The 27,083-nt window shown below is 52.5% G+C and overlaps 1 protein-coding gene across 5 annotated transcripts; it reads right to left on the bottom strand.

Annotated features, from left to right (window-relative positions):
• Nucleotides 1-311: 311 nt before the first annotated feature.
• SUPT5H (SPT5 homolog, DSIF elongation factor subunit) lies at nucleotides 312-26,967 on the bottom strand. Of its 5 annotated transcripts, none has more exons than XM_064293635.1 (30): nucleotides 26,887-26,967; nucleotides 26,535-26,612; nucleotides 22,060-22,225; nucleotides 20,483-20,548; nucleotides 19,919-19,933; nucleotides 19,346-19,415; nucleotides 19,174-19,242; nucleotides 18,986-19,051; nucleotides 18,660-18,690; nucleotides 18,296-18,364; nucleotides 12,336-12,587; nucleotides 10,318-10,407; nucleotides 10,143-10,213; nucleotides 8,803-8,908; nucleotides 8,482-8,575; nucleotides 8,206-8,342; nucleotides 7,086-7,241; nucleotides 6,839-6,985; nucleotides 5,667-5,813; nucleotides 5,451-5,576; nucleotides 4,480-4,564; nucleotides 4,014-4,133; nucleotides 3,842-3,944; nucleotides 3,631-3,758; nucleotides 3,433-3,538; nucleotides 2,798-2,956; nucleotides 2,521-2,689; nucleotides 2,210-2,413; nucleotides 811-906; nucleotides 312-737 (listed from the first exon to the last, which is right to left on the bottom strand). In XM_064293635.1, the coding sequence occupies exons 2-30, from the start codon at nucleotides 26,607-26,609 to the stop codon at nucleotides 594-596; spliced, it is 3,267 nt and encodes a 1,088-aa protein (XP_064149705.1). In that variant the 5' UTR covers nucleotides 26,610-26,612; nucleotides 26,887-26,967; the 3' UTR covers nucleotides 312-593. The 5 variants fall into 5 exon arrangements, with proteins under 5 accessions (XP_064149705.1, XP_064149704.1, XP_064149706.1 ...); XM_064293634.1 differs by having other exon boundaries at nucleotides 26,535-26,696; nucleotides 26,887-26,959; XM_064293636.1 differs by having other exon boundaries at nucleotides 19,919-19,930; nucleotides 26,535-26,696; nucleotides 26,887-26,959.
• Nucleotides 26,968-27,083: the final 116 nt, after the last annotated feature.

Raw genomic sequence — 27,083 nt, 5'->3', positions numbered from 1 at the left:
AACTGTGATTTTCACTTAGCACAATAACTCATGCCTGAATGAGGCGTTATTTCATCAACCACATGGCACGCTGTGCTCTAAGATGTCTCTTCACGCATTCCTCTCAAGAGCCCTCTAGGGTGGGCACTGTCAGTATTTTCTATATAGAGAAATTGAGGCTTCGGTGGGACCCCAAGTTATTTGCCCAAGACCACAATGAAGTAAGAGCAGGGTCTGCAAATGACCCCACTTAACAGACCAGAGAATGTCCCGTGCACACGCACGCACGCACGCACGCACGCACGCACACACACACACATATCAATGAAGACTTGACCAAATGGCTTTTTATTGAAAGACCGTAACGCAAAAGCAAGCTTGGGGGAGTGGTGCATACAAGGTGAAGACCCTCCCCAGACTCTACTCTGATTCCCATGATGGAGATAGAGTCCCAAAACATCAGGGAGGGAGGGGATGGGAACCCAGAAAGGAAAATAAAGGACACCCAGAATGACCTGCCTCGCTCGGCTCCAGCCCCAGGGTCACAGCCAAGGGAAAGGAGGGTCACACACCACCTGCCAGGAATCTGCCAAAGTTCACCCACCCTGCCTGCCTCAGACCTCCAGGAGCTTCCCTAGGAAGCGGAGGTTGAGGATCTTGAGCTGTTCGTCAAGGTCCATTCGCACAATGCCGTCCTCGCCATCGATGCTCAGCAGGACGCCTGTAGCTTCCCGGTCCTCACCCAGGATGACCTTCACCTGGGGGTGGGGAGCATGGGGTCAGGGTCCCGCATCAGCAGCCCCGTGCCCCTTACCCGCCTTGTGCCCTTACCTTATTGTTCTTGGTAGGGGTGATGGGCTCCAGGTGCTCACTGGAGATGCTGACCACCTTCTCACTGTCCTTCAGGTACACAGAGCACATGCCTCCCTGGGAGTGGGGACAGCCCAGTCAGCCCGTCCTGCTCCCCACACAGGACTGACACTGCATTCCAAAGGACACACACTTGGTGCTCATTCTAAGAAGCCACTCCCAAGGTGATACAGGGCAAGAAATGGCAAGGCTGGGCCTGGATCCAAGGCTGGAGCCCAGTTCCAAGGCTGGGGCCTATGGGGGGTGTTTTGGGGAGGGGTGACCAGGTCAGTGAGGGAAGCACTGCTTCTCAGGCCAGAGCCCTGAGCCTCATCTTGGTCGCCTTCTTCCAAGACAACCCTCCAACTGAGGCCTGTGTGCAGCCCGTCCTGCCCCGGGCTCCAGCCCCCAGCTCACCATCTCTAATCCCAGTAAAGCAACATAGAGAAGTAATTCCAAACCATAGATCTGATCCCACGCTCCCTGCTCCAGTTCCTCCCTGACTCCTCAAGCACAGTCTAAGCTCCCCCAGCTGGCATTTGACCTGGCCTGGCCACTGCTCTGGCCTCAGCGCCCCCTTTCCCTCTGGCTCTTTGTGTTCCAGTCACAATAATGTAGCTCCGCTCCCCAAAATGCGCCAGGCACGTGCAAGGCCCTCTGGCTGGAGCACTGCTAACCCTTTCCCCAGCCATTTTTCCTGGCTTACTCCTACGCATTCTTCAGGGCTCAGCTTAGACATCTCCTCCAGAAAGCCCTAATTTCCCCCAAAGTTGAGTAAAAGTCCCCTTGCTCTGGAGTTCCCCCATCCTAGGTCTGCCCACTTCACTCTGGGCTGTCACTATCTTGGGACATATCTGTCTCCCCCGCCCCTGGAATGTGAAATCCATGTGGACAGGGCCTGAGGCTGTCTCAGTCTCTAGTGTTTCTTTAGTTAATTCAATTAATATTTATTGAAGGGCCAACTAGGTGCCAGGCCTTCATCTAGGAACTGGGAATATCTACTTAGGAATACAACCCCGGCTTAGTAATCAAGGACTCACACCAGGGTAAACTTCAAGCTGTGACAGAACACAGGAAGAATTACATGGACCTGAGAGAGCCAGTAAGAGGCAGATGTGCGCTAGCCTAGGAGGTGCTTTGCTGAAGGGCAACGAGGAGTTAACTGGGCAAAGAATGGAAGGAAGAGGAATAAGCATATCAAAGGCCCTGAGGCTGAAGAAGGCACAAGGGGGGAGGAGGGCCTGTCACTAAACTCAAGCCTGGCACAGAGGAGGCACTCGGTACAGGTTACTGAATCAATCTCTCAGAAAAACATGTCAAAAAGATCAGGGGCACCATGGGAGAGGATGCCTGCCCACTGACCACTCTGGGCCCCACGTACCGTGACGCTGCGGATGACGCCGGTCTGCCCCACCACCTGTGTATCCAGGTAGGTGTCCCGCACCTTCACCTGGATGTCAGTGGTCACCCAGTCACTGGAGTTCTGTTCAATGCCTGAGCCCGGTGTGTGCGGGTTGTAACCACCAGGGGAGGGGGCTCCGGGTGTCATCGGACTGTAGCCAACAGGGCTGGGGCTGGGGCTGGCCTGCAGGGGCAGAGGGACAGGGTTGTTGGGGACAGGGCATCTGGCCTGGCTATCCCCATGCACTGAGGCCTGCCCTGGGCCTCCAGGCCATGCGAGCTGACCAGTACCTGATAGGCCATGGGTGAGGGCGTGGGGTGGTAGCTGGCAGGAGAGTGGGTGTTCTGGTAGCCTGCTGGGCTTGGCGCCACCTGGTGGTAGCTCTGGGGACTGGGGCTGGGCTGGTAGGAGCCTTGTGGGGAGGGGGCGGCGTAGGGTGAGAACTGGTCTGTGTTGTACCTGCAGGGACAAGGAGAGACAGGGGCATTTGTTGGGGTGGGGGAGCGAGGTAGCAGCAGCGGCGTGGGGCTGGACAGGGATGGTTAGGGTGAGCCCCAGCTGACTCACATGGCCGGTGTCCCTGGTGTCTGTGGGTTGTACTGCGGGTTGACCTGTGGGGACGAGGGGTCAGGATAGCCAGGTGTTTGGGGATTGGGGGTTCCCCCGTAGGCCTGCGGTGACGGGGTGGGCTCATCGTCAAAGGCGTACTCGTACTCTTCCTCAGCCCTGTTGGGGCGAGAAGCTGAGAATGACTGGTGACAACAAGGCAGCACGCACTCACAGAACAGCTGCCACACACAGGCCCTGAATGGAGGCCGTTTTGTCCTCCTGTCAGCCCGTTCAGGGGTGCTCCTGACGGTGTTTTACAGCTGAGGAGACTGGGACTGCGAGATGAGGCTGCCTACCAAGGTCACACCACCACGTGACCTGTCTCCAACCTCAAGTCCCAACCACAATGCACCACTGGCTGGGGCTGGAGTGGAGGGTGTCTTGGCCCAGCCTCAGCCGTGCCTACTCCTTCACCTGGACCAGCCTGGGGCTGGGGGCAAAGAATTCAGGGATGGGCCCACACAGACCCCTTGGTTCCCCGTGAACGCTGAAGCAGAAAGAGGTCTCCCAGGTACCCCGGCCTAACCACACACACACCAGCACTCAGACCCAGGGGCTCAGGGAACCACGGACCCCCAGCTCCTGGCCCTCACCGTGACGGCGTGTTAGGGTTATTAGGGTCCCAGGCCCCACTCTGGGCAGGCGTGCGGCTGCCGTCGTGCAGGGGTGTCTGCGAGCCGTAATGCGGGGTGCGGCTACCTGGAATAGGGGAGATGAATGTGACCATTAGCTTTGTCCCACCTCCATGTCCCCCCACATCACCCTCCGCCCTGCCCTTCAGGAGCACTCACCATCCTGGAGAGGTGTCTGTGAGCCGTACATGGGCGTGCGGGAGCCGGAACCATACATGGGCGTCTGGGAGCCGTACATGGGTGTCCGCCCATAGGTTGAGGTCATGCCACCGGGGCGCCGTGAGCCCCTGTCCACCAAGAGAATAAGAGGGGTGAGCAGGGCCCCTCACCCCAGTGATCCCACCCTGGCCCTCCCCTGGCCCAGTCATACACTGTGGTGAGCCGCTGGCGGTCAACAGAGATGGTCTGGCAGGTGGAGTGCAGCTCCACGCGGGCCGTGGACTCAGTGGCATCCTTCACCACGCCGATGTAGCCTGGTGGGGAGGCGGAAGGTCAGGCCAGGGGCTCCTTCCCCCTGACCCTCCTCTGGCCTCACAGGTCACCTTTGTAGGGCCCTTGGGAGATGCGCACGGTCTGGCCGATCAGCTCGTTGTCTCTCCGTCCGCGGCCCCGACTCATGCCGCCACCACCGCCACCCGGGCTACCAAAGCCTCCGCGCTGACCTGGGGCGGGAGGGGAAAGGCAGTAATGTCCCCGGGCTGTGACCCCGTTACACCCCGTGCCTATAGCCAGAGCGCCCTCAGGCCCCTCTTCACCTGCCTGCCTCCCCCATCAGAGCCCTGCCTACTCTGGGCTATCACTGTGGGGTTGGGTCTCCACCCCCATCCCAGGTTGTCAGCCCCACGAGGGCAGGTCCCAGGGTGATCTCAGTCACTGCTGGGCCCCCAGCATCACCAGCCCAGCATCCTGCCCCGATCCTGCTCAGCGAGCATGGGCCTGCACACAGCAGTCTCTCCTCCAGCTCCTCCCTCCTACGTCCCCAGGCACATCCCACCCAACTCCTCTCACCTCCGGCACTGGGGTGCATAGGGCTGCTGATCCGGGGGCTCATAGGGGCAAAGCCGCCCACAGTGAAGTTGGTCACATCTCGGGGCTAAGGGCGGGGCAAGAAGTGAGCTGACAGGCAGGAGCTACGGGTGGCGGGGCCTGGGTGACAGGCCCCCAGCCCCCATGCCACACTGACTGCCTGCCCTTGGGAAGAGTTCCTGCTTGAACCTGCCCAGTTCTTTCGCTCCTTCTGGTGACAATGCCTCAATTTCCCTTTGGCGGAACTGCCATCCATCTGCCACTGTGGACCTGTCAATCAAGAGGCCCAGCCTCATCTGGCCAAGGGGTGGGACTGAGATTTGGTTAGTCAGGAATTTAAATCCCTGGTGATTTTTAAATCCCCCTGCGGGGCCCTGAGGAGACCGCCTCCTCATTCTAGCTACCCAGGTCCCCAGTCCCGATTTCCTTTCAGACCTGGCCTATACGACTCTCCTATAAGTCCCACCTCAGGGCCTTTGAGCCTGCTATTCCTCTGCCTGGAACACCCTTCCCTGACATGCCATGCGGCTGTCTGTGCCTTCGCTCAGGTCTCTGCTCAGCATCGCCTCCTCCATTTAAAGCCACAGCCCCTACCCTTCTCTATCTCTGTCCCGTTTTATTATTCTTTTTCACAGAGCTGACCATCACCTCATGTTGTTCTAGTATTTACTTATCTGCCTATTCACCTCTGGAGGCTCAACTTCAGGAGGGCAGAGACCTTTGTCTTCTTCATGGCCACATCCTCAGTGTCTGGCACCTGATAGGTGCTCAATAAAACCAAGTAACAGACGATCTGGGGAAGAGCTCAGAACCCTAATAAACCACATTTCTCTGTAACTTTGCCAAGAACCTGACAGTGACACCTCCTCTCCTAACTCACTTCCAGTCCACTCTTGTCACTCCTGAGGCCAGGGAAGGCCAGAGCCAACAGGGGCCCCCCCTGCCCGCCTCACCTTCGAGCCCCCCGCCAGCACCAGGTGGCGTGTCTTGCAGACAAACATGCCCCCGTTCTCCACCAGTTTCTTGCAATGCAGGAAGGCAAAACTCCGGAAGATGTGGCGAATCTCGCCCTCCCGGCCCTGGAGTGGGAGAGAATGGTCACTCTCGTCACCGTGCCCACCCCACGCCACCCCCTCAGACCCGGCTGAAGAGCAGAAGCTTGCACTCACCGAGTGGGGACCGTCGATGACCTTGACGATGTCTTTCACGTGGATGTTGTTCTGTTCCGAGTCCAGGGCCACAGCAAAGCGGTTGTCCTTCTTCCGGGTCACGGCCTGATGCCTGACGGTCACCACCTTCCCATACATGTTCAGCACCTGTGGGAGGGTATGGCGAGGGGGCAGAGTGGAGCAGGCCTTCCCTAATGGGGCACAAGCCTCCTTGTGGCAGACTGTCCCGAGTTCTGCAGGACACCGAGACTCTGTGCCCCAGGGCAGACGATGTCAGGAACGAGGCACCTAGGCACCAAAAATGTTCCCACTCATTCCACATAACCCTCTGGGGGAGACTCAGGGACCTGAGGGGGGCGGGGGAGATGGTAACATGATAACTACTGTTTGCCCATCACTCTGTCAGGCCCCTGCTAATTTCCTGAAGTCTCACAGCCTCTCTTTGAGGTGGCTGCTGTCATGATGCCCATCTGATGGAGGGGGAAAACTCAGAGAGGGCAATTTACTAGCCCAGGGCCACAAGGCACAGCAGCAACAGAGCTAAGATGTGAATCCAGAGTCCAGGGACCAAAGCACTCTGCTCTGTGGCTCCCAGGTCGGTGAGGAGGGTTAGGGGGGAAGGGTCCCTGCGCTCCCAGGTCTGTGAGGAAGGTTAGGGAGGAGGGTCCCTGTGCTCCCAGGTCTGTGAGGAAGGGTTAGGGAGGAGGGTCCCTGTGCTCCCAGGTCTGTGAGGAAGGGTTAGGGAGGAGGGTCCCTGTGCTCCCAGGTCTGTGAGGAAGGTTAGGGAGGAGGGTCCCTGTGCTCCCAGGTCTGTGAGGAAGGGTTGGGGGGAGGGTCCCTGTGCTCCCAGGGTGAAGAGGAAGAGGTTCCCTGCCGTCCTGCACCTCAAATAGGCACCAAATGCCAGGATACATATCTGAGTGCAGGGAATCATTCACAACCAATGAAGTAGATGCTGCCACTATCCCCATTTTACAGGTTGTGAAACTGAGGCTCAGGGAAAATAAATGACTTGTCACTTGCCCAGCATCACACAGCCATTGGTGACAGGACCAGGTCTGCACCCCAGAGCAGATCTGGGTTCTTTGCCACGGTGCTCTGCCATCTCCCAGGATGAGGAAGCCCCTCAAAGTAAGCCCACCTCCCCAGGCCCCATGGAGCCCACCACACACCTGGAAGGTCTCCCGCTCCAGCCGCACGATAACACCCACGGTCTGCGGGTCCAGCTGCACCAGCTCACCCCACTCGTGCTGGCCCCCCACGTCTACACCCGATGCCGTCTCTGAGCAGAGCTGCAGGTCGCGGGGCAGCACTTTCAGCTGCCAGGAGATGGGGAGGGGAATGAGGCGGGTCCCGGTGGACCGTCTGCCTGTGTCCCCATTTGGCATAGGCACTCCACTCCCCAGCCCCAGCCCCTACCTCGTGCATGGTGAGGTCAGAAAAGAGGATGACAAAGTTGTCCTCCACCCGCACGATGAGGCCTGTGTCGCCCTCGAAGCGGCCAGCAATCACCTTCACGTGGTCCCCCATCTTGAAGTACTTCCGAAGTTCCTGGGCTGGGAACTCCAGCATATCCTGGGGGTTGGCGTGGGGACGAGCAGGTGAGGGGATGCCACCACCACCCGCCCGTCGTCTTCCAAGTCCACTTGTGTTCTCAGAAAGGGCCCTGGGTCAAAGGCCACTTCAGGCTCAAGCCCCTTACCACAAGCCCTCAGGCTGCCGTGGAGACGCCTGAGCCCAGACACAGGACAGTTGCCTGGACAGCTCTTCAGGCCCACCCAGAGAGCCTGCCCCTTGGACACACAGTGCTGGACTAGACAGCTCTGCAGACCCACCTGGAGACCGCCTACCCTAGACACACAGTGTTAGCCCAGACAGCCCCTCAGGGACACCTGTCTAAGCAAACCAAAGCAGGCACCCACCTCAGAATACTCCATGGGTACACCAGACCCTCAATCCTCAATCCAATACATTCCCCAATGCCTTCCTTTCCAGAAACAAAACATAGGCCAACCCACTCTCCAGTTCCACACACGAGGCAATCCCTTCAATGACAGCCACACATCAGGACACATACCCGAACACATTTCCTCTTCTATCAACACCTAAGCTTCAGTCATGTGCAAGCAGGACACAGGCTCTGCCCTCACCTCCCAGGCTAGGGAGGTAAGCACACACCCCATCTGTGCACAAGCCCAGTCACCCGAAGACTCAGACCCCTGGCAGTCCCCTAGAGACAGACAGGACCCCAGGAATGTAACCAGGCGGCCCTTTCCCCAAATCACACAAGCAGGCCTGCACAGACCCCACCCCAACCCCGAGACTCACGCATTACTACCTCATCAGACATACCCTCTCACCTGAAAACACTAGAAAGGCCCAGACATACCCCTACCTTGAAAGCACACCACTGCCTGGACACACAAGTACAACCAGACACATCCCCAAACACTCAGCTCCCCTGCCTCTCAGACCTGAGCGCAGCAGAAGCGCACAGGCAAGCACACGGCTGCAGCCCCGGGAGCGGGATGGCGCCCACCTTGAGGTCCTCGTGCTTGGGCATGATGGTGATCTTGTTGCCGTCCACACTCAGGATCTTGCCCTGCAGGTTGATGAGCTCACCCTCGCATACCTCCACGTTGTCTCCCGGCTGGAAGTTGTGCTCCCGTTCCTTCCCTGCAGGGCAGGCACGGGGCTGATGCGGGGCTGACGTGGGGCAGGCACGGGGCTGATGCGGGGCTGACGTGGGGCAGGTATGGGGCTGACGTGGGCCACTCCCTCCTCCTTGGCTGGGTTAGAGATGGGGACCAAATACCTGTGCTCTCAGTCACCACCTCCAGGTCGATGCCCTCTGGCTGGTCCTCAAACTTCTCCAGCTCGGAGAGAGTGGGCTTCACACCCTCTGTGATCTGAGCCCCGAGGTGCAAAGGGGGGAGGAGGAAGTAGATGAAGGTCAGTGTCACAGCCCCGCTGAGTGGGCCAGACAGCAAGGATTACTCCCCTCGGACACTCCTGCCTCAAGCATTATCTGAGAGACCCCGACACAACCACTGCTCCGGGGTCTGGACTGCAGACGGAAGAAAACACTTGACACCCATCTCCCATGCACACCCACCACCGATGCTGGGACCCTCACCACAGCAGACATGGCGAAGCTCTTGAAGAGAAAGCCCTTCCGGCTATAGCGGTTCCCCTCGAAGATGAGGAAGTCACCATCAGAGGCAACATCACCCCCCAGGGACCTGCGATTTGGGGAGAGTGATGGTTAGAAGGGGAGGGGTGAAGAGGACAATCTTGCTGTACCTCAGTCTCCTCAGCTGGCCAAACAGGAAGAGGACCATGGGATGAAATGGCCGACACACAGTCTCCTGGCGCGAGGGCCTTCTCACAAACCTGAGGCCCCACCTCCACAGAGTAGCCTGCAGCCCTGCCTTCTGCCCTCTCTCGCCCCCTTCCCTGCTTTGTTTATCACTACGACACTTATTGCCACCCGACAGTGGACTCTCGATGATCTGTCTCCCTAACTAGAATGTCAGCTCCCCAAAGGCAGGGATTTAACAACTTTTATTATTTCGCCTGTGAGAGTACTGGCGCATGGTAGCTCTCAATAAGTCTTAGGTGAAGAAAGTCAGTAACGGTTAATACAGTCACAGAGCACTCCCCCTGAGCTGCCCTCCGAGTTGGACGCCCAGGCCACCCGGGGTGATGGGAGAAGAAATCAGAGCGCTGACAGCTCCCAAAATTCTCTCTCTACCCTAACTATCTCCCTCCAACTCTGCAACTGGATGTCCAATGCCTGCATGACATGTCTAAACCAAACCCACTGCCACTGAGTTGATTCCAACTCACAGCGACCCTACAGGACAGAGTAGAACTGCCCCACAGGGTTTCCAAGGCTGTAATCTTTATGGAAGCCAACCACCACATCTTTCTCCCGCAGAGCAGCTGGTGGGTTCCGACCACTGACTTTTTGGTTAGCAGCCAAGTGCTTAACCACTGCACCACCAAGGCTCCTCGACATGTCGACCTGGGGGTTTAAAAGGTGTCACAAACTGAGCTGCTCCAATCCCCCACCAAGCTGGTGACAGTGGGGGGAAACGTGCTGGGTGGGTACTCTGAGCCCCATCTCATGCCAGGAAAGAGGTCAGACTTTACTAAAAAAAAACAGAGCCTGGCATAATGGGAAAACCCCATTTCAGTACACGATGCCATCCCTGGAGCACTGACTACTGCAGAGCGTTGCTCTGGATATGGCATGCACGTTCATTCACTGAGTTCTCACTACGGTCCTAGGAAACATGAGTTGTTAGTATCCATCTTTGCAGTGGAGAAAACTGAGGCCCAGTGACATTAGTCAAGTTGCCGGAGGTTACACACGTAAACGAACCACTCACGACCTGCACCTGCTGGGCGCCCCTGCCTGTGGAGGAACAAGGAAAGGTACATTCTGTGCTGCAGGCCCCAGGGCATGCTCACCTGATCTTCTCAGCATCAAACAGCCTCTGTGGCGGTCGCTTGAACTTCTTCCTTTTGGCAAACCAGTCTTTCTGTGGGATAAACGGGGCAGGGGTGGGACAGGTGAGGGGGTGGCTTGGCCATGAGCGGGTACCACCTGCTCCCGCCTTCCCCGCGGCAGCCTGCCCCATAGTACCAAGCTCATGCGAGCCTTGATGCGGTCGTAGTCTATGCGCGGGATCATCTTCAGGGAGATGGTGTTCTGGCTGGGCTCCACGTAATCCACCTGAGCAGGTGGGATGGGGTCAAAGAGGCCCAGCCCAGGGCCCAGCCCCTGCCTGGCCCTCCCTCTCCCTGAGCCCGGACACAGGAAGGGCAAGGGACGGGGTAATGGGGGACTACTTGACACATCTACCTGGGTGATTAAAAGGTGCCTCAGACTTAGCACAACGACTGACCTCCTGCTTGCCACCCAGAGGCTCCTCTCCCCAGCACCTCCACTCCCATCTTCCTGCTGCTCAGACACGCAGCCTGGGACTCGTTCCTGACGCCTTCCTTTCTCCCACACCCCATCTCATCTCCCAGTAACTCCTGTCAGCTCCATCTTCATAACACAGCCAGAATCTGACCTCTTCCCCCCTCCTCTATTACTCTGTCCCTGGTCCTGTCCCACCATCACCTCTGCCTGGACTACGGTAGCTGCCTCCTCATGGGTTTCCCTGCTTCTGCCTTTGGCCCCTACAGTCTATTCCAGGGGATCGGAGCCTTGGCACTACTGACCTCTTGGGCAGGTAGTTCTTTGTTACAGGGGGCGGGCTGCCTTGTACATGCAAGACGTTTAGCAGCACCCCTGGCTTCTACCAACTAGCTTCCAGTTCCACCTCCTCCCCAGCTGTCACAACCAAAAACGTTTCCAAACATTGCCAATGTCCCCTAGGGGGCAGACTCACCCTTGGATGAAAACCAGTGTTCTAATCTCAACAGTCACTATAGTAATCTGGTTGAGCCCAGAGTCAGGCTGTGGCCCTCTGGGCCCCGTGGCCCTCAGAGCCCTCCCAAGGCACGAAATGCCCCATCGCCTCTCTGAGCTCAGCTCCAGCCACTCCTGCCTGCACTCAGTCTGCTTCGGCTGCTGACGGCCCTGCTTCACTGCTGTTCCTTTGGCCTCTAACACCCTTCCCCAAGACATCCATGTGGCTCCCTCCCTCAGTCCCTTCAGATCTTTACTCAACATGTCTTTTAACATGCACACGAGATGGCCATCGTTCCTTCCCCCCAACTTGCTCCTCCTTCCACAGCCTTCTCCCTCACCCTCTCAAGCCAGAAACCCCAAGTCACCCACGATTCCTCTCTCATCTACCACCCGCTGTCACAGAGATCTATTAATTCTACACCAAATATCTCTGAAACCCACCACTGCTCTCCTCCCCATTCCCTTCTCCTAGCCCCACCACTGTCCTCTCCTGCCTGGATCAGGCCCAGTCCCACCACTGTCCTCTCCTGCCTCGATCGGGCCCAGCCCCACCACTGTCCTCTCCTGCCTAGATCGGGCCCAGCCCCACCACTGTGCTCTCCTGCCTGGATCAGGCCCAGCCCCACCACTGTCCTCTCCTGCCTGGATCGGGCCCAGCCCCACCACTGTCCTCTCCTGCCTAGATCGGGCCCAGCCCCACCACTGTCCTCTCCTGCCTAGATCAGGCCCAGTCCCACCACTGTGCTCTCCTGATTGGATCAGACCCAGCCCCACCACTGTCCTCTCCTGCCTGGATCAGGCCCAGCCCCACCACTGTCCTCTCCTGCCTGGATTGGGCCCAGCCCCACCACTGTCCTCTCCTGCCTAGATCGGGCCCAGCCCCACCACTGTGCTCTCCTCCCTGGATCAGACCCAGCCCTACCACTGTCCTCTCCTGCCTAGATTAGGCCCAGCCCCACCACTGTCCTCTCCTGCCTGGATCAGGCCCAGCCCCACCACTGTGCTCTCCTGTCTGGATTGGGCCCATCCCCGTGGGAGTCTCCCAGGTCCCAATCTACCCTGTATCATACAGTCTCCTGTGTGCTCAGCAAAAGCCCAGGCTCTGCTTCACAGAATCTCTGTGGAGTTCTACTCCCTACTCTTGGAAAGGGGGGGGAGCACAAGAAAGGAGGGGGTACTAAACAGAGAAGTAGCACAGGTGTGAGCCCCACCCCCTCTCAATCCCCCCAGCCCCCAGGCACCTGAGCAATGTCATCCTTATAGATACCCCGCTTGAGGCGGACCCAGGACTTCGGCTTCAGGTTGGCCACCTCCTTCACCACCTTGAGCACGTCCGTCATCTCCTTGATGGGCACCATCTGCTGGTTCCAGTACCCGAGCCGCAGGTTGCCCACGCCCTCAATGGCCTGCTTCACGTGGGTCTGCTTATACGCCTCCACGTAGATGTAGCCCTTCACATGCTCTGGGGCCACAACCGACTTAATCTGCAGGGGCTGTAGGATGAGCCGGTGGAAGAAGGAGATGGTAAGACGTAACTGCTAATGGGGGTAATGACCACCACCTGGCAGTCCCTCTCCCAGGAACTGATTCCACATGGACACAACGATGTCCACTCAAAAGTTCTTAGAGCAAACAAACAAAACTGAAATAAAAAACACCCTGCAAAAAAGATTGGTTAAATTATTGCTTAACCATGCCATGAAATACACTGTAGCAGTTTTAAAAAAGCAACATAAACCTATAGTGACATAGAAAGAAATATGTTACAACACAGAAAGATACATGTTAGGTGTAAAAGCAATTAGAACCAAAGAGCTAGAGTAGCTACACTATCAGGACAGACTTTAAGACAAAAATTGTTACTAGAAACAAAGAAAGACATTCTATAATGATAAAAGGGTTAATCCATCAAGAAGATATCACAATTGGCAACATACACTATGCTCCTAACCAAACCCAAACCAAACCCACTGCTGTCTAGTCAATTCCGACTCATAGTGACCCCATAAGACAGAGGAGGACTGCCCCCATAGGATTTCCAAGGCTGTAAATCTTTACGGAAGCACACTTGCACATCTTTTTCCCACAGACTGGCTGATGGGTTCAATCTGCTGACCTTTTTGGTTAACAGCAGAGCATTTTAACCACTGCGTAACCAGGGCTCCTTCAATGCTCTTAATCACAGCCCCAAATTACATGAAGCAAAGACTGACAAAATGAAAGTGAGAAAGAGACAATGCAACAATAGCTGGAGACTTTAACAGCCCACTTTGTTGTTCAGTAACGGACCGAACAACTAAGCAGAAGATGAGCAAGGCAACAGAAGACTTGACTGACACTATGAAGGACCTAGACCTAAGAGACATATGGAGAGCACGACCCCCAACACCAGGAGAATACACATCCTTCTCAAGTGCACAGAGAACACTCCACAGTGTTAGGTCACAAGACAAGTCTCAACAAATTTAAAAGGATTAAAATCATATGTTCTCCAATTTACAAAGTATAGGAAATTACAAATCAGTAACATAAGGAAATTTAGGAAATTAAAAACTATGTGGAAAATAAACAACAAACTCCTAAATAACCAATGAGTCAAAGAGGAATTTACAAGGGAAATCAGAAAATGGTTCGAGGTGAATGAACACAAAAACACAGTGTACTAAAACTTATGGAATACATGAAAGCAGTACTCAGAGGGAAATTTAGAGCCACAAACATCTGTATTAAAAAACAAAAAAGATCGGAAATCAATAACGTAGCCTTACATCTTAAGAAAGTAGAAAAAAAAGAGCACAGTAAACTCAAAGCTAGCAGAAAGATGATAAAGGTCAGAGCGGAAATAAATGAAATACAGAACGGAAAAACAATAGAGAAAATCAATGAAGCCAAAAGTTGCTTCTTTGAAAAGATCAACAAAATTGACAAAGCTTTAGCTCAGCTGATGAAGAGAAAAGACTCAATTTAGTAAAATCAGGAAAGAATGAGGAGACATTACTACCAATTTTAAAGAATAGAAAGGATTATAAGGTAATACTATAAAAAAAATGGTATACCAAGAAATTAGATAGCCTAGGCAAAATGAACAAATTCCCAGAAAAACACAAACTACCAAAACTGACTCAAGAAGAAATAGAAAATTTAAATACGCCTATAACAAGTAGATATTAAATCAGTAATTTAAAAACTCCCACAAAGACAAGTCCAGGCCAGATGGCTTCACTGGTAAATTCTACCAAATGTTCAAAGAAGAATTAACACCAATTCCTCAAAAACTCTTCCATAACATAGAAGAAGAAGAGGCATTTCCCAAATCATTCTATGAAGCCAGTATCACCCTGTTATCAAAGCCTGGCAAAGGCATCATGAGAAAACTACAGACTAATACCCCAGATGAATATAGATGTAAAAATCCTCAACAAAATACTAAGCAAACTGAATTCAGCAGGGTATTAAAAAGATTCTAAAACTTTCACTTCAAGCACAATAAAATTTTTTTTTTTTTAAAAAAAAGGATGTGGGGTTAATACTAGGAATGCCAAGTTCAATATAAGAAAATCAATGTAACATGCTGTATGAATAGAATTAAAAACAAAATCCATTTGATAATCTCAACAGATGCAGAAAAAACACTGACAAAACCCAGCACCCTTTTGTGATAAAAACACTAAACAAACCAGGACTAGATCACCCTCAACCTAATGAAGGGCAGCTAAGAAACACCATCCCACTTAAAGGTGAAAAACTTATCCTGTAAGATCAGGAACTAGGAAGTCCGCCCTCGCCACTTCAATTTACCGTTTCACTAGAGGTTCTATCCAGACAATGAAGTAAAAAAGGAAAGAAAGAATAAGCATCTGGACTGGAAAGGAAAAAATAAAACTCTCTCTTTGTGAACAGCATGACTCTGTATGTAGAATACACACACACACACAGAAAACTATCAGAGATAACACGTGAACTCAGCAATGTTGAAAGATGCAAGATGAATATACAAAAATCAATTGTATTTCTATATGCTAGCAATGAACGACCCGAAAATAAAATTAAGAAAACAATTCCATCTACAATAGCTTCAAAAAGAGTAAAACACTTAGAAATAAAGTAAACCAAAGAAGTGCAATAATTACACACTGAAAGGTTCAAAGCATCACTGAAAGAAATGAAAGACTTAAATAAATGGAAAGACATCCCAAGCATGTGAATTGAAGGGTATGATGTAGTTAAGGCAGCAACAGTCCCCAAAATGGTCTACAGATTGAGCACAACTGCCATCAAAATCCCAGGTGACATTTGTGAAGAAATGGGCAAGTCGACCCTTACATTCACAGAGAAATACAAGGGATCCAGAACAGCAAAAACGAGTTGGAAAAAGAAGAACAAAGCTGGGAGACTCACTCCTCTGGATTTTAAAACTCACTGCAAAGCTACAGTACCCAAGGTAGTGTGGTACTGGCATACGTTTAGACGTAACAATCAGTGGAATATACTTGAGATCTACGAATAAACCGTTATCTTTATGGCCAAATGATTTTCAACAAGGGTGCCAAGATAATTCTATGGGGAAACAATAGTTTCTTTTTAACAAAATGGTGCTGGGAAAACTGACACCCACGTGCAAAAGAATAAAGTTGGATCTTATCTCACATCATATACAAAGATTAACTCAAAATTGATCAAAGATCTAAACACAAAAGCTAAAACCAAAACTTTCAGGGAAAAAAAAAAACAGGTGTAAATCTCTGTGACTTTAAATTATGAAATGGTTTTTTAGTTATGACACCAAAGGCACAAACATCCAGAGGAAAAAATAGATAAATTGGACTTCCGTCAAAATTAAAAACTCCTGTATAAAAAGGACACCATCAAGAAGATGAAAAGAATGAAGAAAACCAAAGACACAAGGGAAAGGTTAATCCAAGGGACTAATGGACCGCAACTACCACGCCTCCACCAGACTGAGTCCAGCATGACTAGGTGGTGCCCAGCTACCACCACCAACTGCTCTGACAGGGATCACAAGAGGGTCCCAGGCAGAGATGGGGGAAAATGTAGAAAAAATTCTAACTCACAACAAAAGACCAGATTTACTGGCCTGACAAAGACTGGAGAAACCCTGAGAGTATGGCCCTCGGACACCCTTTTAACTCAGTACTGAAGTCACTCCTGGGGTTCACCTTTCAGCCAAAGATTAGACAGGCCCATAAAACAATAATACACGTAGCTCAGTCATGTACAAGAGGCTAAATGGGCACACCAGCCCAGGGGCAAGGACGAGAAGGCAGGAGGGAACACCAAGGCTGGACAAATGGAAAGGAGGAACCCAAGGTTGAAAAGGGGAGAGTGTTAACATGCTGCGGGGCTGGCAACCAAAGTCACAAAACAATATGCGCATTAACTGTGCAATGAGAAACTGTATTTGCTCTGTAAACCTTCATCGAAGCACAATTTTAAAAAAAGCAACTACTTTGTTTTAGCACTGGTTGAGATAATGAAAAATGGAAACAATCTAAATGTTCAACAATAGGGGATTAGCTAAATAAATTGTGATCTACCTAATTAATTATATTGCTCTCACAAAGAGGGAAGCAGCTCTACCTGAAGTAACTAACATGAAAAGACGTCCCTCAGATGCTTACGAGAAAAAAGCAAGATGTTCACCGCAACATAACTTGCAATAGCCCCAAACTAAGACTCAGCCTCCTACACAATCATCAAGGAGGCGTTAATAAATCAAGCAATGTCCGTATCGTGAAATGTTACCCATTTAAAAAGAAGGATGTGAAACTGTCTAACGACACACATAGATTTCTAATAACCCAAATGTTAAGGTCAAAGTGAAAAAGCAAGTTGTTCAAAGCTCTTCTGTTTACGACAGCTAAAAACTAGAAATAAAAGTTAAGTGACCAAACAGAGAACAGTGCAGCCACACAACGGAAGACCGTGCAGCCGCTGGGAAGAATCAGGCTGTATTCACTCACAAAGAAAGACTGGCTATAGAACGGTGTGCGTATGACGCCGTCGTGTTTAAAAAAGCAAGATACACGTTTCAACATGCACAGGAGATGGTCTGGAAAGACACCAATTGCTCTGAGTTCTCACTTCTGGAGGATGGCACTTACGTGTGGACAGACTTGGGCTTTTTACAATACACATGTACGACTTCGGTCATTAAAAATTAAAATGATAATCAGCGTCACAACTCAAATGGCGTCACTGGAGTTTTGCCCCCAGGCACAATGTAGAGACTTGAACTTTTAAAATCGTGAGGTGCACATCCTGCAGCTTTCCGCTGGACCCCACTGATACAGCCACTGCCGCTCCGGCAGGCAGGAGCACCTGACTCAGCCTGACAGGAACCACGTGAAGTCGGAGTCAGCAGCCAGCACACAGTACTCAGCAGCCGTGTTCACACAAATTTCACAGGTGACGGGAAGACTTACAGGGTTTGCCCTGGTTCCAACACCCCCAATTACACCTTTGACAACTATGTTTTTTGAGCGTAAGCCACAGGCCAGGTTCCACCAGGGAGCTAGACACGTCTATAGCCACATAATCCTAATGATGCTGAGGGGCAAGCACGGGCCCGCAGGAAGCGGCAGGTTAGGATTCAAACCCTGGCAGTCTAAGGAGAGATCTGTGCCCTTAACCCCACACTTGCTGCCTTGCATGCGGGTGCATTACTGCACGTTCCACGCGCTGGCAGAGCTCTCAAGGGGCAGGGAGCAGCTGAGCACGTTCCAGCATGGGGACAGACACGCAGGAGGGCGTGGTGAATGTCGGATGACAGCACGAAACAGAGAAGGAACTCTCCTCCAGGCAGGCCTGCTCACTGACTGACAACCCACATGGCCCTCTCCTGAGACTCAGGTCTAAACTGTTAAGAGGTGACAGCTGCCCAAGGGGGCTGGTGAACAGGCAGAATTCAGCTTCAGGTGGCAAGGCACAGGCAGCCAGATGGCTACAGTGGCTGTGGAAAACCTCCTGGGGATGCAGACAGCAGAGACAACACCCAGCCCCTCCCTGGGGACACGGGAGGAGCCTTCAAGCCGGGTGGTCTTTTTCTGGCTGGCCCAACTCACTGACCACGCAGCTCTGTTCAGTGCAAGGTGCACCTGGCACTCTTGAGCCTACAGTGCCCCTCCCTGTGGGCCTGGCTCTCTCTGCCTCCCACCCCAAGCTGCCTGATTACCCAGCTTACCGTGTCTGTGAACTGGTAGGCAATGAACTTGCGCATCAAGGAAATGGCTGTGGCCCGTTCCTCCCCAATCTGGAGGGCGAGAGACAGACTTGAGAGAGATGATGGGATGGAGGGCACGACATGAGGGACAGCAAGAGAGGGAGTCAGCAGGCAAGGAAGACAGGGCAGGAAAAAGACGGGCAGGAGAGATGAGCAGACAAAGAGAGGGAAGTATAGTCATAAAGACTGGGGTGGGAGACAGTGAGTGAGTGGGTGGGGGGAGAGGGAGAGAAAGATATCCTAAGGCAGAAGTAAAGGGACCAAAATGAAGAGCTGACAGTACTCCCTACAGGCAGCCTCCCCCATTCAGTGCCAGGGCACACACCTTACACTTGACAGTCCACAGGTTGGGGTCCCTAGACAGGAGAGACAAGAAACCCTTTAGTGTGACTGTCCTCTCTGTGTGAAACCCGCAAACCACCACACCTACCCTTCTTGCTCTCTCTCCACATCCTGGGATTCCCCTACTCATCCTTCTCTACTCTTCACCCCAAAGCAAAAGGAAAAGGGGAGAAAGAACCTACTTGGCCCCCACCCACCACTCTCCCCGTGAGACTGGCCTGATTTACTTCAGGGAGCGACCCATGTGGGCAAATCGACTATGTGGGCACAACAAGATTCCCACCTCAGCCCTCCTGCTTGCCCACTTACTTGACTCCTGGGAGCAGCTGCTGCTGGGTGATGTCATCCGAGAGCTCATCAGATCCGCCATATACCCTGGAAGGAGAGGGGCAGTTGGAAGTCAGAAGGGGGAAGCTGCCAGCCCTGGCCTCCCCCAGAGGGTCCAGGGGTCCACCTAATCTCCACCCCACCCCACCCTGCCCACCCCATGCCCTTACGTCTCGCCCACCGAGGACTTGGCATATTTTTTCATGTAATACTCTCCCAGTTCTTCTTCTCGTTGGTCCCTGAGACACAAAGGAGAAAGAGAACGTGTGAATGGAAGGTCCTGCCCCCACATCTCCCCATGGGAGCCAGTGCCATGGGGATCCTTTTCCTCTCCTTGCTCACCTCCAGAGGTTCTGTAAGCGGCGAGCTCCAGAACGGTCTTCATCCAGAACAACATTATCGATATTGGAGGCTGAAAAAAAATGGGCAGATGGGGTGGGTAAGGGGAGGTGGAGGGTAAGGGGACCTGGAGAGGGTCATGGGCCTAAGAGGGCTAGAGTTTGGCCCTGGGGCAGGAAGATACCTCAGTAAGGAAACCCCCAACCCTCCACCCTCCTGCCCTCTCCTGCTCGGCACCCTGCTCCTCCTGACAAAGACCTGGGGGGCGGGGCAGCAGTAGGGGCATCCAGCTGTTCCCCATTTCACAGACTTGGCCTAAGCACGCCCACCCTCGACTCCATGCCACCCTCACATTCCTGACACCCACAAACACCCCTGGGCACACGTCAACACGTACACTTTTCCAGGGCAGCAACTGCTGCAGGCCTGGCCCCAGAACTCCCTGACTCCAGGCCCTATGTAAGTCAGAGCACCCAGGGCCAGACACGGGTAGGGTGGGGGTGGGGGTGCCACAGGAAAGAGGAAATGTCCAGATATGGGAGGAGGGCCAGGGAGCCACGCGTTTCAGACTCTTACCTTCGATCTCTTCTACTTGGAGGAAGAGGAGGAGGTGGTGGTGGTGGTGGTGGTGGTGGTGGTGGTGGGCGAGGGCAGACAAAGTATGAGCCAAATTATAGCAGCGAAATCAACCATGGGTTGAGGGGCGGGGAAGGGAGGGACACAGGGAGGTCGGAAACCAAAAGGAAAGGCCAGGCACCGGGTGGTTGGGAGGAGAAGCCGAGATGTATGAGGCGCACAGAACGGAAAATAACAGGGAAGGGGGAGCACCGGCCCAGGAAGTGGGGGGTAGCTTGGGACAGTGCCCACCACCCCCACAATCGTCAGAAGGGATTCGCTGGGGCCCTGGGATCCCAGAATCCTCTCCCCGCAGCACCCACCACCCCACAGCCCCCCCCGCCCCCCAACTCATGGGCCTAAAAGGAAAAGGGCGAGGAGCTGGTCTCTCTGGCAACAACAAAAAGAAGCGAGGTGAGGTGGGTGGGGGTTGGGGTGAGACAGGGCATGGGGGGATGGGCTCTCAAGACCCTCTCAGCCCTGCCCCTGTTGATGTCTGTCTTGTGGAGAGGGACCCACACTCACCTTTCTCTAGGATGTCCTCTGCTCCATCCTCCCACTGGTCCTCGTCCTCATACTCATCGTCCACATCTGAAAAGAGAAGGCCAAGGGCTCAGGGGACAGCTGGGGCACAGGGGGTCTTCATGACAACAGCTCCCAGGAATCAAGGATCTCTCTGCAAGAGGGGCTCTCCAGATCTCCACTTACAGCAGGACCCTGAGGCTTGGGCAGGCAAGGCGAGCACCTGCCTGAGTTCAACAAGAGCTGGGAGGAGCAGCACCCAGGCCTGCAGGCACACCCCCGGCTCTAAGAGGAATCCCCCAACCCCAGCCCCACACACACCCTTTCTAAAAAATAAGATCAACATAAGCAGGCATAGTTTCCTCCCAACTGTCAAAAGAAGACTGATGTATAAATACACGTTTTTACAGGTAAGACAGGATTAACGGTTTATTTGCTGTTTTCATTCTTCTCTCGTGTACACAACGACTAACACTTATTTCCCAACAAGCACAAATTACTGTCAGTTTCTTAAAGGGTAGGAACAATACCATGATTACCGGAAAGAGTCTAATGTTTAGGAATCCATGCAAAAATATTTTTGGATAAAATTATACATTCGAAATTTGCTTCAAAATCATCCAGTAAAGGGCAGGAAATGAGAAGGAAAGAGCAAAACAAGTTTGGTACCAAGCTGATAACTGTTGAGGCTATCCAAAAGAACTGCTGACCTTTTGGTTAGCAGCCAAGCTCTTAACCACTGCACCAACAGGGCTCCCTGCTGAAGCTAGGTGACGGTATGTTGGGGTTCAACATATTATTCTACCATTGTGTGTCTGAAATTTACCAAAACATTTTTTTTTAAAGTACACTAGACTAATTTATTGCACAGCGCCTGGAGTCTTAAAAGCTTGCGAGTGACCATCTAAAGCACGATAGGTCTCTATTCACCTGGGGCAACAGATGAAAGAGAGGCAGAAATGCCAGAAGGATATGTAATGTGTGGCTAAAACTGCCTCCTTTGCCATGAGATCAGAAGAACTGGATGGTGCCTGGCTGGACATTTTGATCAAAGATTCTATACAAGAATCCTGACCGAAAGGGAGAAAATGTAGAACAGAATTTCAAATTCTCACGGAATCCAGAATTTCTTGAGCCACAGAGGCTAGATGAGCCCCTGAAACTACTGCCTGGAGATAATCTTTAAAACTTAAACCGAAAACATCCCTCAAGTCTTCTCATAGGTGAACAATAGTTCCGCTTAAGTGGTAAAGAACACCTGTTTTAAACGCCATGCTCTTTCATAAAGTACATATATGGGATCTAATTGACAACAGTGACTCGAAAGATTAGATAGGAAACCTAGGGGGCAGTGAGTTTATGTTACTGGGGGAGGAACAACTCAGAAAAGGACGGTAAGTACAGTTGCGCAACTCAAAGAATGGAATCAACGTCACTGAAGCGTACACGTAGAAACTGTTGAGTTGGTAGCTGTTCTGATTTGCATATTCTCAACAACAAAAAAAATACATTAAAAAAAAAGTATACTAGAGAAACAGAACTGAAGGTGGAAGCCCACCCCTGCTGGCCCCGTGACACACCAGCCTCATCCAGAATGAAGCCTCCATGGCGGGGTTTCTTGGGGGGCCGGTCATCGTCTTCCTCCTCCTCTTCCTCATCATATTCTTCCTCCTCTTCCTCCTCCTCTTCTTCCTCTGGCTCTTCCTCCTTCTCACTGCCCGCCGCGCTCCGCCGCTCCTCCTCTACCTGCAGGGTTGGGGTACGAGCCTTCTACTGGCCCCAAATCTGGAAACCAAGTTCCCGACCCAAAATCTGACCTCAGATCTACCTGGCCAATCCCAGTCCCCTCTCCCCTGTGCGCACACCCTCCACTCTGGCCAGTGACAGCAGCGCCATCCACCCAGTCACCCAACCAATACCTGGGAGCTGACCCTCCTCCCTCCACCAGACCATCCTGCTGGCCACCTTTCACCTGGCCTTGAAATGTTAGAGCTCTGTGCAGCTGGTCCTTGGCCCTTGTCTGTCCATTCTACAACTCTCCCTGGGACATCTCATCCACTCCCATGGCTGCGGTGGCCACCTCAGTGACAATGACCTCCACAGCTGTTTTCAGTACACACAGCTTGTCAAGGTCACTGACTACCCCAATCCACTGAACGTTCTTCAGTCCTTACCTACAGGGTATTTCAGCAGCACTGGACACTGCAGGCCCCTCTCCCCATGGAAACACACTTCCCTTGGTTTCTGCCACATCACACTCCCGTGCTTTCTTTCCCATCTCTCAAGCTCCTCTTCTCTGCTCATTCCTTAAACCTTGCCTTTGACCCTCAGAATGCAGTCCCCGGCCCACCGTGCTTCTCTCTCCGTGGGCTCTCGCCCTGGGCCTTTTTCCCTTCCACAGCCTCAGTTCCAGCTCTTCAGACGAAGTCCCCATCAGCCTCCAGTCCCCACTGCTCTCCTGAACTAGAAACCCGAAGTGCCAGCAGCCTCCTGGATGTCTCCCCAAGATGTTCCCTGAGCCCCTCACACCCACCATGTCCCAAACTGGCCTCGGTCCTCCAGCTCCCATTAGGCACCAAATTTTTGTCCTTTCTGACGTTTGAACAGTTCTCTAATACGTCCCCTCCTCCTCATCCCCACACACTCTAGTACAGGCCAGGACAGCAGCCTCTAACACTTGCTTGATCCTTACCCAGCCTCCTCCTGGGCTCTTGGCTGCTAATTCCTCTTTCAACAGGAGCCACAAAACAGTGTTTCCTAAACGTCAATCTTTTCCTTAAAACCCCATTGCCATCGAGTCCATTCCAAATCATAGCCATAACTGCCCCATAGAGTTTCCAAGGAGCAGCTGGTGGATCTGAACAGCCGACCTTTAGGTTAGCAGCTGTAGCTCGTCACCACCGCACCACCAGGGTTTCCATCTTTTCCTTACTACGTGATTTCCTGCCACATCCACATCAGTGTAAGCCACTGGCCTGATGTTGTCTTGAAATCCACTCACCTCTGCCCTTAAAGGCGAAGCTTTTCTATATTTTGAAATTTTCCTAACTAAAATTTTTTTTAAAGTTTCACTTACTAATAAAAGGTAACCACAAAGGTAAAAGCAAAACAATGTAACTAAATTCCGGCAAGATACTGTTGCCTCTTGAAGACTCCAAGCCTGAAACCTGGTAAACAGACAAACTGCCAAATTACAGAGCACTTATTCAAGACATAGTAGAGGATCAGCAAAAAAGAGGAAGACCCTTAACAAGATGGACTGACACACACTGTGGCTGCCACAATGGGCTCGAGCATAACAACTGTGAGGATGGCACAGGATCAGGCAGTGTTTCATTCTGTCATATGTAGGGTCGCTATGAGTTGAAACCAACTCAACAACACCTAACAACTAACAACATTCAAGGCCTAAGGAGCCCTGGCGGTGCAGTGATTAAGCACTCAGCTGTTAATTAAGAGGTCCGCAGTTCTAACTCACCAGCAGCTCCACAGGGGAAAAGGCCTGGTGATCTGCTCCCATAAAGACTAGAGCATAGGAAACTACTATACTTGCTCTGAGTCAGAATCAACGATATCAAAGGGTTTGGTTTTGGTTTTTTATTCAAGACGTACCAGCCCAAAAGTAAAACTTCCTCCTTTACCCAATCAGAAAACAGGACATACAACTTAAAAGAAATAACTTTCTCACTAAATGATTCAAAAGAACTTAAAGTGTGTCTTTATTCCACCTACAAGTACCTCTCAACCCACCCTAGGAACGCATCCTACAGTCTTGGGAAACACTAATCGAAAGCATGAATCTGACCACGTCAGTCCCCTGCTTAAAACACAGCCATGGCTCGCCACTGCTCTGAGGTAAAGAACCAGCCCCTCGGCCAGCCTGGGTTAGCACCTCCCAAGTGCTACGTCCAGCCACACTGAGCCCCTTGCACCATGCTCTCATTGCTGTCCACCATCCATGCTGTTCCTCTGGGTAAAAAGCCATTCTTCTCTTTCTCTCACTCCTACATTAATCAAAACACTCCCTCCTCCAGGAAGCCCTCCCTATCCCCCTGCCCTCCTACCTCACCTGGTGACAGCAAACCAGCCAGCAGGTGAGCCAAGAGGCTGGTATGGTGTTGGGGAAGTACTAAGCCTTGCACAGCACAAACCAGACTGTCCCAGATAGGAAAAGAACCTGGGGATTGCAGTCTCATACCACCAAGCAAAGTGCTCGGAAGCCATGAGTCAGTGACCGAGGATCCAGTGCTCCAGCTTGGAGCAAGGCCCTTTCTGTCATCCTTCCACTTGCTCCACTCCCACCACAATACCCCAATTCCTCCAACTCCTCACTGGAAGCTGAGTAACCCCCAAAGAGCCCAGCAGGAGACGACAATCAAATGCCTACAGGGACCAAGCAGGCAACCTAAGTGGAGCAGACCAAAGGAAACCCATAGCACTCTGTCCTGGAGAACAGATGCATTAACGCTGCCACCACGCAGGACGGTAAAGGGCAACTGACACTCAGTCTCAGTGTTGGGGAAGGGATAAAGGGGCGTGATGGGCTCTCCGGGACCCTAGATAAAATCCCAGTTCTAAAGGGGGCAGCCACTTTCCAGGTCTAGCAAAGAGCTGCCACATAGAACAATCCCAGGCTCTGGATTGCCAGTTCCCCCCCTTGTCCCTGAAAAGTAGGAAATTCTGATTTTTACACCCAATCTCCCTTACAGGTGTTGGAAACTAACTTAAAAAGGGAACTTAAGTTTCCACAGGTCACACAAGATTATCTATAATCACCTTGTCATCTCTTTATTGGTTTTTCACTGTTATCTACTAAACGTTCACTATGATCCAGCCAAACTAGACTCCCTGCTATCCTTGAACATTGCAGACATGCTCCTGATTTTGTATCTCCTGTTCCCCCTTAGGAAACCCCAGTGGTGCAGTGGTTAAGTACTACGGCTGCTAACCAAAGGTTGGCAGTTCAAATCCCCCAGGTGCTCCTTGGAAACTCTTTGGGGTAGTTCTAGTCTGTCCTATAGGGTCACTATGAGTCGGAATCGACTCGACGGCACTGGGTTTGAGTTTTTGTTCCCCTTATGGAGCCCTGGTGGCACAGTGGTTAAGGGCCCAGCTGCTAACCAAAAGGTCCACAGTTTGAATCCACCAGCTGCTCTATGATGGGCAGTTCTACTCTGTCCTTTAGGGTCGCTATGAGTCGCAATCAGCCAGGTGGCAAAAGGTTTTTTTTTTGTTCCCACTTATTAAAATACCCTCCTTCCAAATATCCCCAGGGCTCACTCCCTCACCTCCAGTAAGTCTTTGCTCAAATGTCACCCTCTAAGACTCACTCTGACCACTCTATTTAAAGTGTAACCAGGACTTCCTACTCCTCTTCTTTGTCCTACTTTCCTCCAGAGTAAGCATCACTTCCTGGCTCACAATGTCATTTACTTACTGGGTAAGTCTACCTCTGTTTGAACGCACAAGAATGTAAACTTCATGAGGAGTTTTGAAACCTGTTTTGTTCACTGGTGTAGCCCAAGGGCAAAGAAGTGCCTAACACTTATACTGCTGCTGTTGTGGGCTGTCCAGTCGTTTTCACTCAGAGAGACCTCACCTGACAGAGCAGAGCTGCTCCCACAGGCCTTTCTGGGCTGTAATCTTTACAGGAGCAGACTGCCAGGTCTTTTCTCCCTCAGAGCAGCTGATGGGTTCAAACCACTGATTTCCTGGTTAGCACCTGAGCACTGACCCACTGCACCACCAGGGCTCCACCCAGCATACAAGCAGTACTAAAAACACATTTTCAGAATAACTGAGCACACCTAAAAACAGAAACAACTGATAGTGAGTACTTACTATATGCTAGATCCTTTAAACACATCACCTGTTATCCCTCTGTACCCGTGCCTCTGCTTGAGTGCGACCAGCCTACCTCTCGATCTCTCCCGACAACCTAGAAGCTCCCAGAGACCAGAGCCCGCTCAAATCCCTTCTGGATGCCCACAGGGGCCTTTCTGCCCTGGTCCTGTCCCCAGGAGCAATGCCTCCCCCAGGACTCCCAGCCACAGACCTCGGCCTCCTCGCCGTCGCTGCTGCGTTCGCTGTCCTCCTCCTCAGAGAAGTTACTGTCCTCGCTGTCCGACATCTTCTGCTCCCGCAAGGAAAGACGGCGGTTTCAGAAAGTCCCACAATTCCAAGTCCCACCCTGAGCCTCAGTTTCCCCGCAGGCTCCCTGGGAGAAGAAAAACTCCTTAGCGCACTTCCGGCAGCCTCGTTCTGGCAACCGCGAACCGGAGAGCGGACCACCACGCCACCGGCTATACCTCCTCAGTCCCAGAATCCGACATCTACACTTTCCCAACCCCGGCAGCCCCCGGGCCTGACATCTTTGGGGGGGTCCCACCTCACCGCTCCGGTCCTACCTTTGCCTTCGGGACCAGCTGCTGTTCACACGACGCCTGGCTGGGACAGACGAACTCTCTCGCGATAACCTACCCGTTGGCCTCGCCCAACGCGAGATTTCCGGGGCTTGCCCCGGGTGACGCACTTCCGGGGCGCCATCTTGAGAGTGGCACGCTGTCGTAATGCATAACGTGGAGCTGACATATTGGGAGGGTCA

The sequence above is a fragment of the Loxodonta africana genome, chromosome 11, assembly GCF_030014295.1.
Source record: "Loxodonta africana isolate mLoxAfr1 chromosome 11, mLoxAfr1.hap2, whole genome shotgun sequence".
In the NCBI taxonomy this organism is placed as follows: Eukaryota; Metazoa; Chordata; class Mammalia; order Proboscidea; family Elephantidae; genus Loxodonta; species Loxodonta africana.
The sequence above is the reverse complement of the archived record's forward strand: the minus strand, read 5'-3'. Positions and strand labels throughout refer to the sequence as shown.

What these genes read in the sequence shown, in the direction of transcription:
- SUPT5H (XM_064293635.1), bottom strand. Translation starts at nt 26,609, where the DNA reads ATGTCGGACAGCGAGGACAGTAACTTCTCTGAGGAGGAGGACAGCGAA. An exon ending in GCTTCGCCATGTCTGCTGTG is followed by an intron (nt 8,576 to 8,802) that starts GTGAGGGTCCCA and finishes CTCGGGGCTCAG; the next exon opens with ATCACAGAGGGTGTGAAGCC. An exon ending in CTCCCAAGGGCCCTACAAAG is followed by an intron (nt 3,945 to 4,013) that starts GTGACCTGTGAG and finishes CCTCCCCACCAG; the next exon opens with GCTACATCGGCGTGGTGAAG.